The sequence below is a fragment of the Eublepharis macularius genome, chromosome 8, assembly GCF_028583425.1.
Source record: "Eublepharis macularius isolate TG4126 chromosome 8, MPM_Emac_v1.0, whole genome shotgun sequence".
Classification (NCBI taxonomy): domain Eukaryota; kingdom Metazoa; phylum Chordata; class Lepidosauria; order Squamata; family Eublepharidae; genus Eublepharis; species Eublepharis macularius.
In genome coordinates, this window is record NC_072797.1 from 75866236 (window position 1) to 75892732 (window position 26497).

Sequence of the window (26497 nt, forward strand, 5' to 3'; positions counted from 1 at the left end):
ACAAACTAACAGGGCAAACTCCTTTGAAGCCAACTGATACACACACTAAAAGGAGATGTTTACATATACTAGCAAAGGAATGTTTTGATTGCTACCTCCCCCTCCCCCCCTAATTGCCTCTTCTCTCTCCTGCTCTTCTGTATTTGACCAGTCTCTGTATCAGGCATCTGATGAAGAGAACTTGATTCTCGAAAGCTTATGCTACAATAAAATTGGTTAGTCTTAAAGGTGCTACTGGACTCTTTTTGATTTTTCTATCACACCGTCTCTCTCGCTACTCCGCTCTTCGGATCAATAGCGCCTTAATCTAATAAAAGACTGCAGTTCATTTATAGGCTTACAGTGATTGGTCTAGAAGCATGCCGAGCAAATAACTGGACCAATAAAAAGAAGAGGCGGACACTGAGATGCATAAAAAAAGCAACGTATAAACGCCGCCGTGCCTTAAGCCGGACGGAAGCCCAAGTCAGAGATGGGGGAATCGAACAACTCCCACAGGGTTCTTGTTCCAATTAAAAGGGGAGTGTTGTGTAAAACTCGTAACTGTGGTTTATGGCGGCAGACGCTTTCAAGAACGAGAGTTCACCTCACCGTCTCTTGAAGAGCAGGACTCGGGCCATTAACACCTTAACGACCAACGAGATCTCCAGGATGTGAGCTCTCGAGTCAGAGCTTCCCTCGTCAGATCTAGTTGGTTTTTAAGATGCGTTGGACCCAGATCTTGCTTTTCGACTGTAGACACAGAATGAAACGGTTATCGTTTTGGAACCCACACACCCACTTCTGACGAAGCGAGCTTGGGCTCCCTGAAGCGCTGGCAAATTGTGTTGGTCTTTAAGGTGCTACTGGACTCCAAACTCAGATGGCTGCCCCCTTGGAAATATTTATGTGAGGGGCTAGGCAACCCCTCGAGAACCGGAGCGATCATTACTATTTCAGTGAGTCCCCTGACCCTTGCGGGGGTGATGATAGTGAATGGCGGTGAGCCGGCCATTGACGAGCCGGTTCGTGGTGCTGGTGAGGCATCCGCAAGGGACGCTCTTGGCGGAGCGGCGATAGAGCGGACAGGGAAGAGCTTTTCCTGCTCTTTCCGCATGCCTGTAAACCCCTCCGGAGAATTGCCGCAAAAGGTTCTGGAGGACGAAAACAGTAACAGCCGAGAGTGTCCCGTGCCTTGAGCGCCACAGGGGAGCGGCTAGCTTTCTTTTGTTAGAGAGACAAAGGCTCTGTTCTGCCGTAGTTCGGTGGGGAGTAACACCCAACTTGAAGAAGCATTCAGGCGGGGCGTAACCGTTGCCCATTATGGCGCGGCGGAGGGTGGGTCCCACCGAAGGCGCTTCTTTCCTTCCTCCACTTCCTTCTCAAGAAGGAAGCCTACCATAGAGAGGGAGGGTGAACGGCGTCCGTGTGAACAGCGCAGGCGCGTGGTTTCGCTTGCCGTGCTGTTGGGGAAGAGGCGCCGGGTCGAGGGGGCTCTCGGAGACTCAAGCGGTGGCGGCCATAACGATGGCGCCGACCCTGAACCTCAACAACGAGGTGAGTTTCTGCCTACGTCGCTTGCCCCAGTTCCGAAGGAGCCTCACGAGGTGGGAGGAGGCTGCGGAGGGACCTGTTGCGCGCAGAAGGGGCGTGTGGTATGCATGCGGGTTTCTCTTCTTAGTCTTGTTTCTCTTACCCGCTTTTTATTATATTTTAAACTACTTTTCAAGGACCTCCGGGTGCCCCCCCCCCCGGCCCTTTGTGCTGACAACAGCCTTGAGGTAGAATAGACAGTGTGGTCGGCCTAAGATTCTGGACAAACCTCGTGGCTGAGTGTGGATTTGAATCTGGGTCTTCTCGAGAGTGACGCTGTAAGACAATGTCGATGAGAAAGCTCTTCGATGCTGAAGAGCTTTTCCTGCTCTTTGTGCATACCTGTAAACACCACAGTATTGTCACAGACGGTTGTGGTACTAGTACTGTGGCGTAGGGGAATCCCACTGTAGTAGGGCAGAAGGGAGGCTTTAGAGTTAATCCGTGGCATTTTCAGAAGGGTGTCTCAGGTGGCAGATAGTTCTGGGGTTTGGATATCATTGGTTGGGAAGGGGCCTCCTCAGGCTGTCATTGAGGAAATGTGCAGGCACTTAATACACAAAACCACACCTTTTATTTCTGGTTTACCAAACTGGTGTGCTCTGACTCCCTGTTTCTGAAGTGTCACTTTCCAAGGTTATATTCACTAGGGAGAGGTAATATGGTATAGTAGTTACAGCATCAAGCGAGGTTCTGGGAAACATACAGCAGCCAAACTTAGGATTCCCTTCCCCTCCCTGTCTTTGCTCTTGCCCTTGTGGAGCTTTCAATCTGGAATGATTTGATGATAGCATTAACTAATGTGTCCATTCTACTGATTTTTCTGATGCAGTTGGATTTATCACTAGAAGCCTGTGTATATTTGTTAGAGTATCAGATTAGGATCTGGAAAACCCAGGTTCAAATCCACATTTTGCTGTGCTTGCTTGTTGGGTGACCTCTGGCCAGTCATACTTCCAGCCTTACCTGCCTCACAGAATCATTGTGAAGATGGAGAAGAGGAGAATGATGTAAGTTGTTTGATGTCTCCATTGTGGAGAAAGGTGTAGAATAAAAGAAATAAATATCTCTTTTTTTCTGGCAGTTTTTAAGTTTCTAATGCTTATGTCACCTTAATAGTATTTTTTAAAATATATAAGCCACCCTTAGAGGTTTTTTTAGCAGAAAGGCAAGTAGAAATCTTCTGGATAAAAAAAAAGACAAAGAAAAATGAAATTCACATTTTTAAAAGAGTAACAACAAAATCTATATCACCGGTATGAGACTTTTAAAGAAGAGTTGGAAGAACTAAGTACTCAGTGGCTTGGACTCAACAGTGGACTTCGGCAAACAGAAGAGGGATGATTTTTGCCAAACTACTCCTTCTGAAGATTTTGAATTCCCTCTATCTGCAAGGAATGGCATTTCAGTTGTCATTTTGAGCTGCAGAAGGAGAGTAAAGGAGAGACGAGGATGTTGCAGTGTGTGGATGGAAATCCCTTTCATCCCTTCTCTAGTAGAAGTCAAGTCATGGTCATCCAAGCATTAAGTATTCAAGTATATTAAACAAGTGAGGATCTCACAAGGACTTGTGAGGGTCACTTTGTTTCCTCCTGTATCCTCTTCTGCTTGCTCTCTTTTTTCTTTTCTGGGCAGCCGCCATGCCCTCTCCCCTTTCCCTGCTTCCTTCTTTATACTCACCAACTAACCTTTCTTTTATCTGCTCCCATCCTCAATGAGGATGCAAAGCAGCTTGCATCATTCTTCTTTTCTCCCTGTTATCCTCACAATAACACTGCGAGATAGATTAGGCTGCGAAAGAGTGACTGGCTTAGGGTCACCCAGCAAGCTTGCATAGCAGAGTGGGGATTTAAACCTGAGTCTCCTAGATCATGATCTGACATTTGAACACTATGCCACGCTAGCTGCTAGCTCTCTGCTCTCCCTCCTTCACGCCCCTGGCAGCCTCTCCCTAGGAAAAATCTAGTCAATTGTAGAACTCAGATGAATTCTGTGGTGGCAACTGTTAAACCTAGCCAAGTTGTGCAGAGGCAAATTGTGTGGTATCAAATGATTCAGTAGCCACCACTGCAGCTGGCTGAGTTGTCCAAATTGCATGTTAGCAAGTTACCCAGTGGTTGCTGCTGGCCCTGACCTCAATGAGTCCTCCATGGCAGGAGGGAAGGGAGCAAGGGTGGACTGGGAGTCAAAATAGCCCTGGAAAAGGCCTTCCCCCCTGCCTGTTACTAACAGAAACCAAGGTTTGAAGGCTGGCAACATAGTTGTGTTTGCCTAGCAGCACCCACAGGGGCCACTGACAGCTCATTTCAGCTTCTGTTATTTTAGGAAATTTTAATGACTTTTTTTTTTAGAATTTAGATTTTTTTTTCTTCAAACCTGGGGATTTTCTCAGGTTTGTAGAAAGATCTGTCTTCTCTGTTCATAGCTCCAGTCTCCAGATTTGAGTATCCACAGATGGGGCTGTGCTGAAAATTAGAAATATTAATGTTGACTTGCAGGAAGGATTTGCATGGGGCAATGCATCTCATTTCATCCCCGACTGTTTCCTCTTACATTTCCGCAGAAGCAGTGCACCAAGAGCCTCTCCCTTTCCCCTGCCTCCTCCTCTCCTTACTACCCACTAGCCAACCTTCCTTTGTCCCTCAGCTTTCCTTCCTATTCTCCCCCAGCTGCCTCTACCCAGTTAATCTATGTCCAAGTTGTTCATTGCCAGACTGGACCCAGCGGCGTGATGGGGGATCAGCAAGGACTTGAGGGGTTCACTTCATTTCACCTTCCCCATACTGTCCTCTTTTTCTTCTGGAAGTCTTCATATATTGTCTCCTTTCTCGGCTTCCTACTCTCCTTCCCAAACACCCACCCACCCACCTTTCTTTTAATTGCCCTCCCCTAGTCTTCAGCTTTGTTTATTTATTCATTTATCTTCCACCTTACTCCCTAATGAAGACCCAAAGCAGCTTACATCATTCTCATCTTATCCTAGCAACAACCTTGTGAGGTAGATTAGACAGAGAGTGACTGGCCCAAGGTCACCCAGCAAGCTTGCATAACAGAGTGTGAATTTGAACCTGGGTCTTTAGGAAGTTTTAATGACTTTTTTTATACTAGAGTGGCAGTTGGCTGGCTCCCTGAGTGCTTCCTTCCCCACTCCCCCTTTTGCAGGATTGTACTGCTAATTTGGCAAGCAGTGTATATAGGGAGAGGCTGTCCTTTATCTCATGTATTTGAAAACTAGAGACAAGTGTGCTTGGAAAAACCTATCAGAGAGCCAAACTAGATGTAACAGCACCCCTAAGTCCACTATGGGGATTGCTCCACCATTTTAGAGATGTAATTTCCTCTGTTTACAAAAGATGTGAGGATCCAATCCAGATTGGGAGCATGACATGGGCGGGGGGGGGAGGCTCCTGGTGTTTGAACTCTCAAAAGCAGTATGTGGGCAGGGGGAACAGGTGCATCACCTTCCCGCCACCAAGGTTAGGCACAGGAAACTTAGCCTCGGCTGAGGATTCTAGATTCTGGTCTAGAAATAGCGGCATTACCAGTGGTTTCATAGCCTGTGGGGTACATAATATTAGACTCTCAAGTATGTTGGGACTTGAGTGTTTGTGCTAGTGCAGGAGGTGTTGAAGAAGAAGGTCCTCAGTACAGCTGAATATTCTTCTGTCTCATGATGACAATATGCATTCTTGGAAGGAAATTAAAATTATTTAGGTGATAATACAGACATTTACTTAGAAGTTAACAGTTTTTATGTTAGCGTTAGTAAAGAGAATTAGAAGGTTTTGCAATGATACTTAGTGTTTGGCAGCAACCATTTCCACAGAACTAAGCAATCCTTAAACATAATTGGTAACAAGTCATAAATCTACATTACGTATTATACATTTTCTGGTTTTTACATTTTTTTGTGGTGAGTTTGCTTTCAAGGTAAAGTGAAGATAAAAAATGGTCAAATACATTAGTTGATGTGGAAATTATTCTTGACAGTGTGGCTAGGTGGCAGCACATTATCAAAAATAGGTTTCTTTTTGTCCATAGCTTTCTGTGTGAAATACCTTGCAGATATACTTCATGTGAAAACTGACTTACTTAATTTAATTAAATGTTGATATTGTGTGTGTGTGTGTGTGTGTAATGTTTGGGGTATGTTGGCATAGTATAACCCGATATCGGAAGCTAAGCAGAGTCAGTACTTGGATGGGGACCACCAAGAAAGACTCTGCAGAGGAAGGCAATGGCAAACCACCTTGGCTGCTCACTTGCCTTGAAAGTCTCTTGCTAGGATCACCTTAAAACAATTGTGACTTGATGACATATACACACACACTTGTGTCATGTTTAACATATTTAAATTAGATTTCCCAAACATCATTAAGATAGTTGTTTTAGGATGCCAGTATTCTGTGTATGTGTTGAAGTGACCCACTTTTAACTGCAGTATTTACATAGATCTTTCTTTAGAATTTCATTGTGCTTTTCAGCAAAACCCCAACACGGTCTTCAAGGTATGTGTGCTGGTAGTGTGAATACTGATCTGGTTCTCATTAATAGTTGCATTGATTGCATATAGTTTTAACAATCTGAGCTGAACTGTAAGCTAGGTTTACCAAAATTGGACAACATATAATGTTTGGTAAATCATATTTCATATCAAGTATACTGAAGATCGTAGTTACAGAAACTCATTTGCATAAGTCAAAAGCATTCATTCCTGGCCCTTATGGTTTGTAAAAAGATGTCTGAGACATAGATAATAATCTGTGCATATATACCTCTCTTCTGAACAGATTAGTGCCCTACTCAGGGCGGTGAACAGAGTGTTGTTGTAATCCCCACAATACAGCCTGGGAGCTGGGACTGAGAGGAGTAGCTTACCCAAAGCTACCTGCTGAGCTCATGGTAGTATCAAGATTTGAACCAACAGAGTGCTGATTTGCAGATCAACCACTTTAACCACTGTGCTACAGCAGATGGCACAATTGGTGGCAGTTTAGAAACACAGAATTAGGTATAAGGTCCATCGATGATTAAAGGACAATGTGCACTTTTCATTTTCTATGTATTTCACTGCTGCCTTTTTAAAGAAATAATGTATGCTGTTTTTGCAGAGAAAAATCAGTTAATTTTTTTGTGGTTTACTTATAAGAGGAGGATATCCCCCCCTCCCCCAGCAAGCTCAGCCCCACTTCCTGCTTCTCCACTGATCCAACCAAAGTCATTGGCTTGCTAAAGCAGCTTTCCATTGCTGCTCACTAATCAGGAGTCACTAACTTATACGCTGCTTTTTGCTGCCAGCGTTCACTGGCCTCATGAAAGCAACTTTCACATGCAGCTTGGTGACTTTGGGTGGCTGGACCTTTTTCTTGTGCCCTTGGAATATCTTTTCCTTGTAAGGACCCTTCCATCACTGCTTTCCCTTGCATTCATGCCATAGGTCTGCATACCGGGCACTCACTTTAAAAACATTGGAAGTGATGGGACTGCATAAAATTAATAGGCAAAGTCTTCCAACCTGCAGTGTCTTTGTAAAGAGGCTGCCAGCTTTGAATAAATTGACCGTTCTTTAGACTCTCTTTGGTTCAGTATTGCAGTCTTGATCACATACTGGGTTGGGTTCTGTGGAGCCTTTCTGTTAATTGAAATTGCCCTCTGATGGAAGGAAGCATTTAAGCCAATCCACAATGATCCAGTTTTGTGGACAGATTTATTCTTTAGCTATTTATGCCCCCTTTTCCTCCCCAATGGGGACCTAAAGTGGCATATAATCTTGTTTCCACTTCCTCTGCATTACTGAAAACTGGAAGAATGAGGCATGGTAGGGAATAAGCCTAGTTTGCTGATGAATTAGGCAAATGGATATTGTTATGGTGGTAGTACGCACATTTGTATTCAAGGACACATATTACAGTAACTTTGTGTTTCTACAGGATACCTATAAGCATTATTTTAAAAAAAACCTGTTTGGGGAGCAGGGACTTTTAATGGAGATGATCCACTGATAATTAAGCACTGTTCAGTACAGTGATATCTGATTATTTCAGTCCTTGCAAACTTAATTCTTACTGCAGAAAGATTTTAAAAAGGTTATAGAAATTGAGTTTATTTTGGTTGTTGTGGGTTTTCCGGGCTGTATTGCCGTGGTCTTGGCATTGTAGTTCCTGACTGTCGTTCCTGAGTTTATTTTAGTTTAATTAATTAAATAAATAAAATAATTATCTTTACAAGTAGATACCTGCAAATTTTGCAGATACTGTTTGCCGTTAATATTCTGTATCTGTTTCCCCCATTCATTCACTTCCACTTTTCCTGCTAGTTTGCTCACTAAAAACGCCCATTCACAGTTTGAACTCTCAAAACTGACTATTAATAGTAGTGGTACTTGCTTCTTTTTGCTGACCCTAGGCCTTTTAACTGGTCTAGAATGCCAAAGTAGCTAAGGCAATGACCAGAGAATACTTGTTTAATTGATTAATACTAGACATCTCCCAGACAATAGCGATAGATGTTCTAAACAATGTGTTCTATGCTTTTCAGAGTTTTTTTAATTGTTGGGTTTCTGATACTATGGGAAATTGGAAAGCTATTTGGCAAATCTCCATTTCTGTGAAAGGAAGAGGCGGTGCTTTCAGAAGCAAACTTAATTTGTCTCTGTTCATCCTTAGCTTTACCATATCAAATGATGTCTTTGAGTTTGAAAACACATTGATTTGCCTACTCGTGTATTCTTTCATGCATCAGCAGTGGTTCTGGCAAGCTTCTTGTCCAGAAGAAAATTTTAAGCACCTACTGAGAGTGAGTGAATGCAAGGCTAGTCCAGCAGAAAAGCAGAATGATTTTTCAGTATTTTTTTTGTTGGGAAAGGTTAAGTAAGGTAAGCAAAACTTAGACTCTCCTAACAAGTTCATGATTAAATCAATGAAGTGTCCGCTTCAGATAGCTTTATTAATGTTTGGTTCAAGTATTGCTTTGTGTACCACTTTATTCTTTTGATTTGAAGATGTAAATGTGTTCAGTGGTCATCTTTAATTTTTAATCTGTTGAATGCAACAGATTTGGATTTGTTTAAAATTATTTCATATAAATGCAACTTCTCTAGTACCTAAAGAATTTCCTGGGATGGTCTGAGTTCTGCTTGACATTCTTTCACAGACCATGTCAGTGTTTTAGGCAATAATTTCATCAAAGCCTATGAAATTTCCAGCTTGCACTCACGGAGATAGAAAAATTCAGGGGAACAGCATTTTTCCTAGGAACTCTTCCAGCAGCTATTATTCAAGTTCAAATTGCCACATCATCAGTTGGAGAACATTAAAGGCAAACTGCAATCAGCACTTCAAGCACATTTGCTCTTAGCGGTTTATGAATAAATTAAACACACAGAAGCAATATGCATATTTATTGCAAGCTGGGTTGACTGTTTAATTGACTGTTGTTGAAAAGGAGTTTTTTGTTTACTTTTCTGAGTGACTTGAATATGGTGTATATAGTTGAGCCATGTAGACTAGCTAGAGGTTGCCAAAAATAAAATATAGTCACTTATTTGGCTGATGCATAATTAAAAAAAAAAAGCACACTCAGTCAGGAGAATGTAGATGACATTTAAAGGAACTAGCTTAACTATGATGAAAACAACAGCTATGTTTTTCTGGCATGTGCACAGATACCTGTAAAGTATCGATTTAAAGTCTTTCTGGCACAGTTTATCCACATATACAGGTATCTACAAATGCACATGTTATTTCTCTAACTTTGGTAGCTGAATGTTAATCAATATTGCAGTTGTAAAGTTCACATAATTCAGTGTTGTTGTTTTTTTTTTAAAAATTGGAATAAGTAGTGTTTTGTTTTCCCAGTTTGGAGTGTTTTCTTAAAAACTGCCAGCCAATCATAGTAGGTTTTATTGCAACTGTGTCAAAATTATTTAATTAGGTGTTCCTAGTTTTTGGATGTTGGACAGTTCCCCAGATTACTTACCGGCTTCTATCTTAACTCTTTAATCCTTACTGGATGTAAGCTTCTCAGAGTATAAGGTGGGTCTTCCAGATTAGATACAATTGCTTTGTTCTTTAACTAGCCTCTGCAATAAATTTCATTTCTCTTTTCATTTTTGTAGATGCTCTGGTCTCTCTAGTCCAAGCCTTTGATGACTATAAGCCACAAGTAGTTGGCAGCAGAAGCCAGAACAACTTATAGTCTTCTCTGTGCATTTGGTCACAGACTACATTATGGCCTTTGGGTGGTGATTAGGTTTAGTGTGTTTAGAGTTTTTTTTTTAATGGCAATTTTACCAAAAAGAAGAGCTGTACCAGTGTTAAGTAATACTGTACTGTAGTATTCTCTCATGACTATAATTGTGAAACCTGTGTGGGCGCAGATAGTAGATGAAGGGATGACTTGGATGGTCATCAGTTTGGTATACACATCTATTGTGTATCCTGTTAAAATTCCACAGACAGGCTTGTAATTTGGTAAGGCATGATAGTTGGGCTTGTTATCAACAAAAGGGAGTGGCCAGCTGTTTTACATCACTGTAGTGGTGTAGGTGAATTAATGGGAAATTCTGGCTTCAAGCTTTGATGTATGAAGTCCATACAGTGGTTTAAAAGATAGATCTTAAGAATTCTAAAGCTGTCAGTTCATTTAATGGGCTTTACACTAAATCATCGGTAAAGAAAATTATTCAAAGAAATTTTCTTTCCAGATGTAAATTTCACATGCTTTGAGAATCTTGGAGGGTGATGGTCCTTCATGTTGTGTATTCCCCCACCCCCCTTGGAAGAAGAAATAACAGGACTCTGGGCCTTAGAACAGTAAACTAAAATGTGGCTGGCCATCAGTGCTCTCAGTGCTTCTGTAGTAGCCAAATAAAATTAAATTGGAAAGCACTACTAGTTTTGAAGTGTTTCTATACTAGCTGCCATAATTTGAAGACTCTTGTTTTAGTCCTTTATATATCTAATATATGAAAAGCAGGGTGGATTTGATTTAAATCACGATTTAAATCACGATTTAAATCACTAGTCATTAAGGCTTGATTTAAATCATAGTTTTCTACATAAAGACTAATTCTTGCTGGTATAACTTTAATATGCAAGTAGATACCTGCCTTACCGATAGGTAAAGGAACTTCATTAAAGTATTCCCAAACTGGGTCTCTTTTACGGCCTGCTGCCATTATAGTTTTTTTTTCCTCCAAGGAAAGAATGTGATAAACCTCAGGTCATACACACAAAAGATCCAAAGACTTGTGCAGTATTGTGCTCAAAAAGTTTCACTTTCATTTTGTACTGCTTGCCCCTCCCTTCTCACACTTAGTTTCTTCTTGTGCAGATCTATTCCACTCCAAACAATCAGAAAAATATTGTTTCTATTCACTGAACTTCTTGAAACTTAGCACTGGAGGGGTTGATTCTGTCTTCATAGGTTTGTAGAACAATAAGATTAAGGTCTTTTTCTCAGCTCTGTTCATGTTATAACATTTTTGCTGTGAAGAAGAGGCATGCGATCTCTGCTGAGCTGACACAAATTCAGTTTTGAGAACTGCAAAACCAAGCATCTGTGATAATATCTTGTAGGCAGAGAAACTGCCCAATAATCTTACAAAAACCTCTGGAAGAGCATGACATTGTGAATGGATTAATGGAATTTATTTACCAAAAAAATTAAACATATACAGCCTTATTCTACATAATTAAAAACTAATCTTTATTTCATGATGGAATAACCTTTGGATGGTAATATATTTTCCTCAAAAAGCATTTTATTTTATAAAATCCGATTTAAATTAAAAAAATCCGATTTTTTTGATTTTTTTAAAAAAAATCATTGGTTTTTATCCCCCCTCATGAAAAGTTCTCAGATACTGCTGTAAAATGGAATAGTTGTGTGAGAAAGGAATTCCCAAGTACAACTTTCATATCAGCCTTGAATTTGCTGCGTAATTTTAGCTAAGCAACAGTTTTCTTCCCATATACTTGTATGCAGTTAGTTCGTTGAAATTAACAGGCTTAGACTGGAGTAACTTTGCAGTCCATCTATAAAAAAGGAAGTGATAGTATCCTATTTTGTGTGTGTTACATGCCATCAAGTCACTTCTGACTTATGGCCACCCTATGAATTACTGACCTCCAGAATGTCCTGTCATTAACAGCCTTGCTCAGGTTTTTTCAAACTGTAGGCCGTAGTTCCTTGCAGGAAGTTTTACAATCCTGCCTTACAGGATTGTTACAAGGAGTTGAATCTATGTGAAGCTCTTTCATATAATATTTAAATCATTTTCAGTAAAGATTGAAGGATTTATTTGAAGGATGTTATTTATAACGGTATGTGACCTATACAGGTTTGGTTTTGACTGATCCTTAAAATAATCCCATTATTTGGCGGGCTCTCACTTGTTTCCATAAAACCTGTGACATTATTTTCAAATCATCTTGTCTATATCTTCATACAAAATCATTACACATACTCTAAAAAGTGAAGTTAGGCATTGGTTCTTGGTATTTACTTCATAGCTTTTCCACATTACTGTGATCTTCTCAATCTTCAGGATATATTTGAATAGTTGGGCAGACAGCTGTGTTGATAGTACCAGTTCGGCCAGCAAACAAATGTTTAAATGGTTGTGACTTGGCAAATAAAGTTAAGTCCAAGTCACTCCATTTCAATTTTATATTTCCTGTCAAATAGCAGCTTCGAAGTGTCAGCTCTGTTTCATATTTCCAATGTGAAATGGCCAAAACTTGGATTTGACATAAGAAATAATTAATAGTCTTAAAGCAACTCCATTGTGTAGCTGGTGATTAAAATAGGACATGGAAGTTTTCTGGAAATATCACAATATAAGCCAACATTACCTAAGTATAATCTTTTGCAAATTTATGCCACAATCCAAAGATTCAGTTTAGGTAGGGCCAAGACCTTGGGTGTAATTTTTGGTATTTCTGACTCTTTCTCCTTCACCTTGCCATCCTCTGTCATGAATAGTTTCTGAAGTTTTCATAGTGGCTTGCTCTTGGCATGGGGGATTGCTGCTCAAAGGGGAAGAAATAAATCAAAAGCAAATTGTATGTTTCCCAAGGATCATGACTTTAAATTACTGTCTGATACCTAAAATGTAATTCTAGTTGAAATTATGGAATGTCATAAGGTGAGGTCAGTATGCTATTTGAAGTAAAATAGCCTCAACAGTCTCATTTAATTCTGTTGATTGTATAAACTGGCCCAAATACAAATGTGTTGTAAAATAACAAACACTTCACTGTAGTTAAAATTTTTTTCCATAGGTGAGTCACTAGCTTTCTATATGACATTACTATTTTAAATTACTTGATTGTGATCACAGATTCACCATCACTCTTATTCCTTATCTGAGCTCTAGAAGGAAATGTTGCTCATCCTTGCAGCTTTATTGGACCCCAGTTTTTGGCAGAATTTTCTCCAATATATATTATAAAAGCATTATAAAAACTGATGGTAGAAGAAATTCACATGCATATGAAAGCAAGAAATAGAACGCATAATCGTTGGTGGGGAGCTGGGATACCAAAAAAGCATCATTCACTACTAAAATCAAGATCAGTTCCCAGCAAGTAAACCTTGTCATGTCTACATCCATGTCATTGTTCTAGGTGTTGGACCATTTCTAATACTGTGCCTTGATTTCAGTTTGTAAATGCTATAATCATCACTTTCGTTTCTCTCTCTCGCAGCCTGAGAACACAGCTGTGTTATCTCTTTTTTTGAAGCTCACTGAAATGACCTTGCACTGTCTGAAATGTTGCCATTTATTTTATTCCTCTTTGTCCTGTCTAGCTGATGTATAAACTCCCGCAGAAGTTCCCAGACTCCTTCTCGCGCAAACTTGTGGTTTGGGAAGGGGGAAATAATTGAGTATTTAGAGCTGTACTTTTCTCAAGTTTCTGTTCCTATCAAGGAAGCGTGTACTGCTTGGATGCTTTCTTGCCTCTGAGTAATTCTATGGACATATATATGAAAAGATTGGATTTCTGAATAAAAACCATTTAACCAAGAGCTTGGTTACCATATCCTGTCATCCATAGCCTGACAGTACTAACCTAAGTGTATGGTGGAAGAAAGGCTGTTACTCGATGCCTAAAAAATGATGTGTGGCTGGTGAACATACCTTATTGTTTCTTTCGTATTAAAGCCATTTCAGTAATCAGTCGTTGAGTAAATTCAGCAATAACCCTAAATATGAATATGAGTTGTACATGGGTGATGGTGTTTTAAATATATATCAGACCCTCAGGACTGAAGTAGTTTGGTAACATAGTATTCCCAGTTGGGGTTTGCATCTGACATGCAAAGAGAAGGGAAGACATTTGGAGGGCCAAAGCCATGGATAGGAAGGGGTGCTTAACCCTCCTCCTACCTACTTTTTATCTTCAATCTTTGCCCTTCCAACTTTATTCCAGGATTGGGATTCCTAGTCAAGTAGAAACAAATTCTGGAGGAAGAGTTGCAGAAGAAAAGTGGTGGGAGCAAAAAGAGTTACATTCTACCTAGTTTGTATATCAGAGGCAAACACAACATAGAAATCCTTTGTTTGCCACTAAACATGTGGTTTCAGTCTTGATTCTCTTTATGCATTTTTTACTTTTTCATTCCGTGAGGTTTTTCTTCCATTGTATTTTTCATATTTTCTGTGTCTCAGCATAAAGTTCCTTGGTATATTGACTTTCATTGTATAATATATAATAATCAAGTGAATCACTTATTCTTTATATTCTGTGTTTACATTTAATGTAAATGAGGGCAATGGCTGACCCTATCTGGATAAATACAATCTGTGAATATAAAGCATATAAAATTCCAATGTTAGGAGAATTTCTAACTTTCTGCCAACTGAACAGAATTCTGCCATATCATGTGAGTTCTATATAAAGTTTGCTACAGCTGTTTTCATGTCAGTTTAACGGAGGCCTTGAAAGGGGGATAAAATCTAGACTTTAAAATGCTGCAAACTCTTTTTTGGAACTGACCACTCAGAAAAGTCTCCCCCCCCTCCCCCAGATTTTCAGTGCTTTTATAAAAAAATTTTAAAATGTGTTTATATACCTGTGCACTATTTTGAACAGCTTTAGATGCCATGCTGAAAGTTATAAATATCATGAGTCCTGAGTTTTGAACTTGTCATTTGAGATCGCTTTGGCTAGTCCAGGCTCATAAGTGCTGCAAAATAAAAACTTTCTTCTGTGAAGAAAGTTGTCATTTTTATATGAAAAACTTTAACAAGTGTTAATTAATTCAGGAAATTGCATTTAATAGTATTAACAGGAAAGCTCATGTGGCCTTCATTTTCCAAAGATGATGAACTAAATTAGAACCAAGAAGGAAAACCAGCAAAAGTAAAAATTCCTTAGTAGAATCCAGAGAATCAGAGCTTTTATAAATTAATTAATTTGCCATACTGCGTATGTGGCCTTTTAATATAGCTAGCAACACTAATGGTATCCTGCTTACTGTGAATTAGATGGGGGGTCAGGCAAGTTCGGGGTGGAAACGCCTAGGAACCTTGCTTCTCCCCTGAAAAGCTTCCCGTAAGGCTTTCAGGGACAGACTCTCTTCTCCTCCCTGGCCAGGATCTGGAGCTCCCTTTTATCCCTTCCTCCCACTCACCAACCCCACTCTGCTGCCCAATTTCCTGCCTTTAAGGCCGGCCCCAACACCTGAGCCAGCTGCTTCCTCTTGCCCTGCCCCTCTCAGGCTTCCCCAATAGGAGGGCCTGTTCTTCCCCTGCCCCACCCCCTTCTCCAGCTGCACCTCCTCAGGCTTCCCACTGTCGAGGGCCAGCTGGGCTGTTGAAGTTGTTCCCTGCCCCATTCTCAAGCACCAGCCCTTGACTCCTCTCTGGGGGCAGGGCAGGGCGCCACCACCATCCTGAGCCATGACAGCCTTGGGTGAGCGTGCGCTAGTGTGTGCACCCCACTTCCAGGTTGCTCAGCCCTGCCTGTGCGAGCTGATTGCTGCGGGGTCTTTGGGCGGTTTGTGGAGGACCTATGGGCTGGGCAGGCCGGCTCCTCCATCTGCTGCGGCCACATCTCCTCCCCTCGGTGTAAGTGGCGGCAGTGCATCTCACCCACTTGTTTGGCAGGCGGGGCCCTGCCTAGTCTGTCGACTTTCTTGGCTCTGTTGATTGAGTAGGTACTGGTGGCCTTGGGGTGGGGGTGGGGGGTGGAAGCGGGCTTCATTCAAGCCTAGCTGGAGGCCTGTCTCTGGACAAACACCCCTCTCCTTTGTGGTAGTATTGGCTAGGTCTCCCTTGTTGAACATCCTTGACATAATGTTGGCGTAGGCATGCTGGTTGCCGGGTCGGTGCCATGTTGAAAAACTGAAAGATTAAAGGGACAGGTACCACCTCAGGACATGTGCATTGTGATCTTTTATGCAGGACATCCAGAGGAGGGGTGTGTGATCTGTCACCAGGGTGAAGGGGTTGTTGGTGAGGTAGTATTGTAAGGCCCCAACCGCTCATTTCACGGCCAGGGCCTCCTTCTCAGCTGTAGCATATTTTCATTCTGCTGGCTGTAACTTGTGGATAATGAACAGTATTGGATGTTTCTGGCCTTCAAAGTCCTGCGAGAGTATGGCACCCAACCTGAGTCTGATGCGTCAGTCTGTACCATGAATGGCTTGGAAAAGTCGGGGTTTCATAGGACCAGTGATTGGGAGAGGGCTGAACGGAGGTCAGGGAAGGCTTGATGTTGGGTCGGGGTCCACCAGAACTGGTTGGGCTAATCCTTACACAAACAGTCTGCCAGAGGGCTGGCCTGACTAGCGATGTGTGCCACAAATTTGCCATAATACCCTAGAAGCTGCCAGAAACATTGGAGCTGGTGCTTTGTCTTGGGCTTTGGGCAACATTCGAGGGTGGCCGCTTTGTCGGGCAGTGGTGGAGGGCTCCTCGTCCTATCATGAATCTGAGATACTTGAGCTCTTGAAATCCTAGGTGGCTCTTTTTCGGATTGACCAGGAGTCCGCCTGCTCATAGGGCCTGCAGTACCCATCGGAGGTGTGTGAGATGGGACTCCCAATCGGGGCTGTAGATGATGATATTGTCTATATAGGTCAGAACACTCCATGAAGACTAAAGGGCATTACTTGGAACTGGAATAACCCTTGTGGGGTGGCGAATGCTGTCTTCCCAATATTCAGGGGCCATGGGCACCTTCCAATAACCTTTCATAAGATCTAGTTCAGAGAGGTTCTGTGCTGTCCTCAGCTGGTAAATAAGGATGTTGGTCCAAGACATAAGGTATGCGTCAAATTTGGCCAGTTTGTTAACTTCCCGGTAGTCGATGCAAAACTGAATGAAGCCATCAGGCTTTGGGGGCAAGATGATCAGGCTTTGTGATGCACTGTTGGATGGCTCAATAACTTCCATCCAGAGCATGTTCACTACCTCCTTATCCATGGCCTCCAGTTGTTTGTGGGGTAATGGCCTCCAGCAGGCTTGAGCCACTGCTCCTACCGGAGTGGGAATGGCATGGGTCCCTAAGGTGGTCTTCTCCAGCTGGTTGGAGAAACTTTTAGGGAAGTCCCATGGGAGGGCTAGCAGCTGGCCTCTCTGTTTTGGGGAAGAGGCCTTCCTCCATCACTGGGTCTTCTCTGAAAGGGCTGTGTGGCATCCATGGGAGCAAACCGTTGGAGGGCTCCATGGGGGTCTTCGGCCTGCTGGCAGGTCAAGGGGTCGTCTTCCTGCCAGGCTTTGATGTCATTCATGTGGAGCCTCTTGTCTTGTTGAGGCATTGCCCTACATCAGACCTGGTAAGTCAAGGTCCCGGGTGATGGTGAAAGGTCCACACCAGGGGGGCCAATTATTCCCTCTTCCAAAGACCTTGTGGGGCACCAACACTCAGTTTCCCTCCTGCAGCATACGCAACCATGTGCTGTGATTGTACCTCTCCATCTGGGCCATCGTAAGGTGCTGTTGCACCAAGGCGTGAAGAGATTCCTGGTGCTCCCTCAACCATTGCATGTACTCCAGGCCCAGTAGGCCAGTGGCATCTTGTCCCGGGGCCCAATAGGCCTCCACTACATCTAAGATCCCCTGCAGTTGCCACCCATAGACCAACTTGAAGGGCTCAAAACCGGTGGAGGCTTGTGGCATCTCCCTCATGGCGAACAAGAGGGCATCAGCAAACAAATTCCATTGGGCAGGATGGTTCTGGGCCAACTTCCGCAGCATGGTCTTTATAATCTGATTAAATTTCTCGACCAGGCAATCTGTCTGAGGGTGGTAGATGGTAGTAAAGATTTGTTGGATGCCCAGAATCGGCAGAGCTGCGGCATGAGGAAGGCTATGAAGGACATCCTGCAGTCAGTCACTATCTCCTTTGGCAAGCCCACTTGGCTGAAGAATCATATGACCTCCCTCACCACCCCTGGTGCCTGCATAGTCCAGAGCGGTACCACCTCCAGATACTGGGAGGAATAGTCTATGATCACCAACAAATAGTGGCAGCCCCTGGCAATCTGGGGCAGTGGCCTGATAAAGTCTGTAGCCTCCGAGTATGAGAGGGCAGGGACCCTTCCCTGCTCTACCTCCCAATGGTGTCCTTGGTAAAGCATGAGCACTCAAACCACCGGGTATTCTTTTGAATGTCCGTGGAAGCAAGCTACTGTTGCTGTGTGGATGACTGGGAGCTCTGTGGGCAGCAGCTGGATCCGTATCATAGATACCGAGCTGCCGCTGTCCAGAAGGGCCAAAAGCCATCGCCCTGCTACTTCCACCATGATTAGTAAGGGGGACGGGCAGGGTACCCGGACCGTCAGGGGCATGGCTTCCCACCCGGTATCACTCCATCAAGGGACTCTCACAGATGAAGTGACCCCACTGCCCACATTTAAAGCAGGGGCCTTGCTTGCTGCTGTCTCTGCCCCTTCCAGCAGGGACATCCCTTGGGAAGGTTGCTGTGGAGCGCAGGTGAAGCAGGCCACTCTGGGGGCCCATGGATCGCCCTCGCAGTGGTCCCTCTGGGCCAGGTGCCTGGCATATTCCTGGGCAGGCCTGCACAGTCCTGGAGGTCTTGACATCAGTTCTCCCACCGTAACCTGGGTTGCATGCTCCGGGAGCAGTGTCTCTCCCCAGTTCTTGCAATTCAGCTATGGTGAAGTTCTCAAGGAGGGATGGCAGCTTTGAGGAGGCAAACATGTTATATCCATTTTATCACTTCTACTCAATGAAGTAGGTTTGACTGGTAAGTTGCCTCACCCAAGGTTATCTAGTACTAGCTTCATAAATGAGCATTGTCACTGTTGCAGTCATGGAAATTGTCAGAAGTATGATCACATACCACTGGCACTGTGCAGATGTACATATAGCATCTTAGTATGTATGCTAACCAAAAGAAGAAACTTAAAATTTACTGAAGCTGTAAACAGAAGTATTTTGCCTCAAATTGAGTAATTTTTCAAAAAATGTTTGCACTTGAGGATTGCTGAACTGGGGTAAAATATCCGTAATCATGATGATTGAAGTCTCGCTTTTTTCAAGCTGATAAATACTGTGTAATGTCTAGAGACAGATTACTTCAGCAGCACTATCAGGTGAAAAAATTGACACTTGAACAGCTAGCAAATGAATGACCTGCCCCTGTCCTTCTCTTGATTCCACTCCATGTGAAAAATTATCTTTTATTCAATGCTACTTTGAACATTGAAATCTTTCTCTGAAGTCTTCTGTAAAGTTGAGTCTAGTAACAGACTACTAGCAACCTCAAAGACCTACACTGAAAGCATCATTTTGGCAAGGAGTGTCTGCCAGTTACAGTCTTCGGAATACTGAAGAAAGGGAAAGAGACATATCTTACCACTTCCAAAAGCTTCAGAACTCTCCATAAGACTGTAACACCACTTCATAAACTGCCAAACTTTAAAAAACAAAATTGTTTATGATTTCCAATATCAGCTTAATATCAAGTTGCAAGATGTATGTCTTTAGGAATCTCTTCTGCTAGCTATGATCAGTACAGTATGAGATCCTGTACCTAGAAGAGTAGCTGTTTATTTGCTTTAAAACAGCAGCTTGCTCACACATGCTTTACTGGCTGTTAATGCCATCCTAAGCAGAGTTACACTCTTCTAAGCTCATTGGCTTCAGTCGGATTTAAGGGTATAATCTTTTTAGAATTGCTCTGTATGTCTTGCAGTCAGTGATAACCAAATGTTTTATTCACATTCTCCAGGAGCCCGTGTTGAAATAACCTCCTTGGAAGGTAGAGCAGTTTGAGTGGTGATGGCAGTGGCTATCATTTATTTGGGAATTAGCTGATCATGGTGAGAAGTTGTTGTGGAAGACTTTAGAGTAACAATTTGAGTTGGGTTCAAATACTGAAACCCTTGTGGAAAGACTTCCATTATTCAGGATAGGCTGTTTAAATAGGACCTTTATTTCCATTGTTCTTCATAGCAGTTTACATTTTCATGGGCTGTCCCTGACTGTTTGTCATTTTTCATGGGAAGTTGATCACTTTCCAAGAAGTGGTGGTGATCGCTTATTTGTACTTGCTGTAGGGATATCCTGTGCCAGCAAAATTGTTTGCCGAACTGGAGATGGTGAAGATGGCAAAATATCAAATGCTGACAGTTGACATTTGGGCACAGGCAAGCCGTGCTTAGGTAAAATCATTGCCAGTGGGGTGGGGGAGGTTTAATGCATGTGTAGTCCAGACAACAATGCAGTTTATATCCTGGGCATCGAAGAGTGTACTTGTTAAGCTTGGCTGGGATCCATCCTGCTGTGTAAGGCAGTGATGAGTGCTTTGTGTATCTTCCATCTAGGTTTCGCAAAGTCATGAGCTATCAGCCAGGATTAAAATACGCCTCTGTGCACACAAGTCCCAGTTAGGGATTTTATCCTGATCTTCAGATCTAAATAGACAGTGACAAGCCCGACAACAACTTTCTTTCAAACAAATACACAGAGAATGGGCAAAGGATTAAGTAACCACAGGTAGAAAGCTATGATGTCTAAGCTGAGAATTGGAAATGAGAACCATATTTGACAGTAATGGTGATTATCACCTGACCAACCTGCCCTTTCAGCACTCCCTTCCGTGTTAAACATACGGCTTACATATCCATAGTTCATCTTCGTTCTTCTGTGCCTCCACACATGGGGACTGCGCAGGCGCAGGCCAGCCGCCGGAGAATTTTCTAGAGCTTCCAAGGCTCCGAAGGGGCCGTTTGTCGCGCGCCTCAGCGACCGTCTTCCCGCCCAAACGGTCACGTGATCCTACAGCGATCAACGGCCCCTTCCCTCAGTTCTCTTCTTGCCGCCGCTTGGAGAGAACGTGAGCTTCGTTGCTCTGTGCTTTTTTGTGCTTCGTGCTTTATTCTGACTGATTGCTTGGCTTTTGACTTCGGACTTCGTGACCTCGACTATTCTTCGGATCTCGTTTTGGACTTTGTTGTGGACTCGGTAATTTGACTCGGACTGTTTTTGACCTTCCTTTCGCGTGCCCCTGAAGATGGCCTCAAAGGCTCTCTTCAAGCATTGCCTCCAATGCCACACGAAAATGGCCAAGACCGATGGCCATGAACTGTGCCTGTTCTGTTTGGGGGAGACCCATAATGTGACGGCCTGTAAAATTTGCCAGGGTTTCACCAGCAAGGCCCGGCAGGAGCGCAAGGCCCGACTGAACTCCTCCCTGTGGCAGAAGGTCATGTCCGGAGGCGCTCCGTTGCCCTCCTCCAAGGCCGGCCCAAGCCCCTCTGCCGAACGGCATTCCAGAGCTGGCTCAGTGGCCTCCGCGAGGTCGGGGTCGAAACCGCGTCCCCCGAGTACCTCGGCGTCGAGAGCGGCCTCTCCAGCGCAGGGACCGGTGCGGCCGCCCCGTAGCGCGTCATCTACCAGGTCGGATCCGAGACCTACGTCGGAACCGAGGATCCTGGTACCGAGTCCCCGGTCGGAACCGACGTCCGGATCGGTTCCGATGAAGCCTAAGAGGTCGAAGCCGAGGTCCCCTTCGAAGGTGAGGAGCGCGTCGGTTCCGAGGTCTTCTTCGGAACCAGCGAAGAAGAAGAAGAAGACCAAGCATCATCGGTCGCCGCGTCCCGCTCCTCAGGAGGAGGTCATCGTGCTTCCTCACACGCCTTCCCCTCACCTGGGCTCCCCGGAGCCAGAAGACATCACCGTTCCTGTGCCGGACCGATGGCCTTCGAGACGGTGCCCGCGGAATTCTCGTCGGGGCCGGAGCCGAGCCCGCACCGTTGGAGCCGACCATCGCTTCCCCTTCGGTCGCCGAGGCTGGAACCGAGCCCGTCTCCTCGTCGGAGCCGTCCGTCGCCTGCCCGTCCGTCTCCACCTCCGGTCGGTCGTGAGCGGCATGGTTCCGGGGACAGTGTCCGATCAGTCCGGTCCACTGCGTCCCGGCATCGGCAGGCTTCCTACCTCCCCTCGCCATACCGTTGCCAATGGGAGGGGGCACCTGCGGGCTTCTCCGTGTCGGAACCGAGGCCTTCGACATCGAGGTCGGCGTGGGCTCCCCCTCCGCTCCAGGTTCCGGAATCCCAGCTCGGTTCCGATGAGGAGGATGGGGAGAGCTTTGGCGGCTACCAGTCGGAGTCCTGGTCCGAACCATCGCCGGCTGAGGAGCTAGTGCCATCTGCGGACTCGCCATTCGAGGACCTCCGCATCTACGCCGACCAGATGGCAAGGATGGCCAAGGCTCTCGAGATGGACATCTCTTCGGCAGTCCCCCAGACCAAGGACAAGCTCCTCAAACGCATTTACGGGGACAACCCGGCGTACGTTGGCTTCCCCATGCTCGAGGGTATTGAGGAAATCGTGGAGAAGGTATGGCAGGTGCCCTGTGATCAGCCTCCAACATCCAAGAGGATTGAGCAGCTCTACAAAATCAAGCAGGGTACCTGGCCGGCGCTGGTGAAACACCCTCCACCTTCCTCCTTGGTCACAGAGGAGTTCAACCCCAGGCGATCGGGTCACTCCTCGGTGCCTGCCGATAAGGAGGGCAAGAAGCTGGATGCCATGGGCAGGCGCCAGTACATTGTTTCTTCCCTGGGTCTGAGGATTGCCAACTATCAGACCATCATGGCAGGGTACCAGCTGTACCTCTGGGAGAAGTTGGCATCCTATACACGAGACCTCCCTCCTGAGCAGAAGGCTGTGGTGTCCCTGCTGCAGACAGAGGCTGTGAGGCTGTCTAAACAGCAAATGAACGCTGGGAGCCACGCTGCTGACACTGCGGCTAGGGGGATGGCGTCGGCGGTGGTCCTCAGGCGCCACTCCTGGTTGCGGTCTACGGCCCTGTCCCAAGAGGTACGTTCCAGGGTGGAGAGCATGCCATTTGAGGGGGACTCGCTGTTCTCCAAATCGACCGACGAGACCCTGAAGAAAAAGAAGGAGGACCGGCAGACGGCGCGGTCTTTGGGTCTGGCTCCAGCGGACAAGCCCTCCTCCAGGTCACGGTACGCTCCCAGGTCTGGCCCTTACCACTACCAGGGCAGATACCAACAGCAGCGGCCGGGCTACCATCAGTATCCTGCCTACCAGCAGCGGCCTTACCCTCCCGCACAACAGCAGAGGAGGCGTCGGCCCTTCAAGCCTCGTCAGGCACAGCAACCGGCCCAGCAGAAAGACCAGCAGGGCGCCGGGAGGCAGTACTGACGGGTCGCGCCAGCCGTATCCCCGAACTTTTCGGACAGACTTAGTCCACTCCTCTCTGAGTGGGAGTCAATAACATCTGACTCATGGGTCTTAACTATTGTTGAACTGGGATACGGGCTGGAGTTCGTTGAGCTGCCTAGATGCAGTTCACCCCTGACAGCTGTCAATAACACTATGGCCGAGCTGGATGCGGAGATCGTGTCGCTCTTGGCCAAGGGTGCTGTGGAAGAATTGCCCTATGAGGACTCTGTAAAGGGTTTCTTCTCTAGGTTCTTCCTGGTCCCTAAGAAGGATGGGGGTTTACGTCCCATTTTAGATCTGAGGGGCCTTAATGCCTTCCTCAAGGTGACCAAGTTCAAAATGGTTACATTGGCGGCGGTGATCGCCTTACTGAAGCAAGGGGATTGGTTTGCGGTTCTTGACTTAAAAGACGCATACTTTCACGTGGGCATACGGAAGGAGCACAGGAAGTACCTGAGTTTTGTTTACCGGCATAGGTGCTCCCCTTTGGCCTGTCCACTGCCCCACGAGTGTTCACTAAATGTGTGGCCCCTGTGGTTTCCTTCCTACGGGAAGAAGGCTGTACCATCTTTCCGTACCTCGATGACTGGCTCATCGTGGCTGAATCGGAGTCTAGGCTGGTGCAGGACATTGGCTTGGTACTTAGCACTTGCCAACGCCTGGGGCTCCTGGTGAACTTGGAGAAATCCAAGCTGGTGCCCAGCTGCAAGGTGTCCTACATTGGTGCGCTTTTAGACTCTGTGGAGGGTAAGGCCCTGCTCCCCTTGGAGAGGGCTCGGTCCCTAAGGGGTCTAGTGTCCATGTTTAAAAGGAACCGGTTCCAGTCTGTGCGCACTATCCAGTGCTTACTAGGGCATATGGCAGCGGCCACCTCTGTGGTGCCTTTCGCTAGGCTGCGTATGCGCCCTCTCCAGAACTGGTTTGTGCGGAGGTATGATGCTCTACTGCACCCTCCATCCCTCAAATTCTCTATCCCGAGGGTCATCCTCTCCTCCTTGGACTGGTGGCTGTCTGATGACAACTTGTTTAGAGGGACCCCTTTCGGGTATCAACACCATGACATCACGGTTACCACTGATGCCTCTCTGTTGGGATGGGGGGCTTACTGTGGTGATGTGTCAGTGCAAGATGTCTGGTCTGACAGGGAAAAGACCCTCCATATCAATGTGCTTGAACTAAGGGCCATTCGTTTCGCACTTGTGTCTCTTACAGCACTGCTGAGAAATCGTCATGTCTTGGTGCAGACGGACAACACGACTGCCATGTACTACGTGAATCAGCAGGGGGGCACAGTGTCCATGGCCCTGTGCCGGGAAGCCACACTCACTTGGCAGTGGGCTATCAAGAACGGCGTGTCGCTCCGTGCTATACACGTGGCTGGGACAGACAATGCCCGGGCAGATGCCCTCAGCAGGGCCCCGTTACTAGACCACGAGTGGGAACTGAACGGAGAGTGCGTTGGGCCGATCTTCCGGATGTGGGGTCATCCAGTGATAGACGTGTTCGCCACTGCGGCGACCACCAAGGCCCACACGTTCTGTTCAAGGGCAGGGAGCGACCCCCTCTCTATTGGGGATGCCTTCCAGTTTACGTGGACGCAGGGCTTGCACTACATGTTTCCTCCGTTCCCCTTGATTCCCAGGGTCCTGTGCAAGATAGAGGAGGACGGGACGGACTGCATCCTGGTGGCCCCCTTCTGGCCACGGCAGGTTTGGTTCCCGAAGCTCCTGCGGATGTCCCAACGGACATATGTCAGTCTGCCCCCTCGGCAAGACCTTCTCCTAAGCGGGAGCCTAGTCCACCACGATCCCAGGAAGCTGCACCTAACGGCTTGGCGGATCGTTCCTCCCCGATAGGCTTTACTGACGAGGTACAGAGGGTCCTCCTGAATGCTCGTCGGCCATCCACTAGGCGCGCTTATGCGGCCAAGTGGCGCAGGTTTGAGCTCTGGGCACTTGCCAGAGGAGTGGTGCCTGACAACAGTCCCTTGGGGGTTGTGTTCGAGTATTTGTGCCACTTGCGTGGCCTGGGCTTGAAGGCTTCCTCCCTCAAGGTCCACCTGGCAGCGATATCAGCTGCTCACACCCGAGTTGAGGGGGCTACGGTGTTTTCTCACCCGCAATCCCGCCAGTTCCTTAAGGGCATGTACAATCTTTACCCACCTGTGTCGGCGCCAGTGCCTCAGTGGTCACTATCCTTGGTGCTCTCACGTCTCATGTTGCCTCCATTTGAACCTATGGCTACATGCCCCTTGGATGTGCTATCCTACAAGGTAGCATTCTTGGTGGCCGTCACATCGGCCAGAAGGGTCAGTGAGCTGTCAGCACTGCGGTCTGACCCTCCCTTTCTTGTGTTTCATCCCAACAAGGTGGTCCTGCGTCCCTGCCTCAGGTTCCTGCCCAAGGTGGTGTCCGCCTTCCACCTCTCGCAGGATATCTCACTGCCTGCATTCTTTCCTCAACCTTCCTCTAAGGGGGAAAAGGCCCTCCATTCCCTAGACTTGAAGAGGGCCCTAGCCTATTACCTTGATAGGACAAAGGGATTCCGCACCTGTCCTCACCTGTTTGTATGTTTTGGGGCCAAGGACAAGGGTAACAGGGCTTCCTCGCAGACCCTGTCTAGGTGGATTGTGACGGCCATTAGCAAGGCCTATTCCCTGGCAGGGGTGGCTTGCCCGCTCCATGTCAGAGCCCACTCCACGCGGTCCCAAGCATCCTCTTCGGCACTCCTCAGGGGGGTGCCCCTGGTTAACATTTGTAAAGCAGCCACATGGTCCTCTGCAGACACCTTTGTCAGGCATTACGCCGTTGATGTCAATGCGGAGCAGGATGTATCTGTGGCCAAGGCTGTCTTACACTCCCTTTTTTCCTGAGGGAGTTTTGGAATGACTTTCTTGGCGTACCTGCTGGGTACCCTTGAGTGACAGTGTGTATATATGTACCTGGGGGTGTGTATATATGTAAATATTGAATATTTATGTGTCCTTACACAGTTTTTTACATAGATGTATATATGCATATCTATTTATTGTTGTTCTTGTTTGTTCAATAAAATTGTGTTGGACTTCACCCCCGCCTTCCTTATTGTGTGAAGCTTGGTACACTCCCATGTGTGGAGGCACAGAAGAACGAAGATGAAAACAGGGTTAACATACCTGTAACTTATGTTCATCGAGTTCATCGAGTTCATCGAGTTCATCGAGTTCTCCCTCCTACCCCGCTGTGAACTCCAATGCACAATACTGTGATGGCT

The 26497-nt window shown here is 45.8% G+C and overlaps 1 protein-coding gene across 2 annotated transcripts in view; it reads left to right on the plus strand.

Moving 5' to 3' along the window:
* The first annotated feature begins 1455 nt into the window (after positions 1–1455).
* Positions 1456–26497, plus strand: part of SRFBP1 (serum response factor binding protein 1) — a 117705-nt gene continuing 92663 nt past the window's right edge. For both annotated transcript variants that reach the window (XM_054987408.1, XM_054987410.1), the window contains exon 1: positions 1456–1536. In XM_054987408.1, coding sequence (XP_054843383.1) covers positions 1507–1536 — 30 coding nt within the window. In that variant the 5' untranslated portion in view covers positions 1456–1506. The remainder of the gene's footprint in view (positions 1537–26497) is intronic.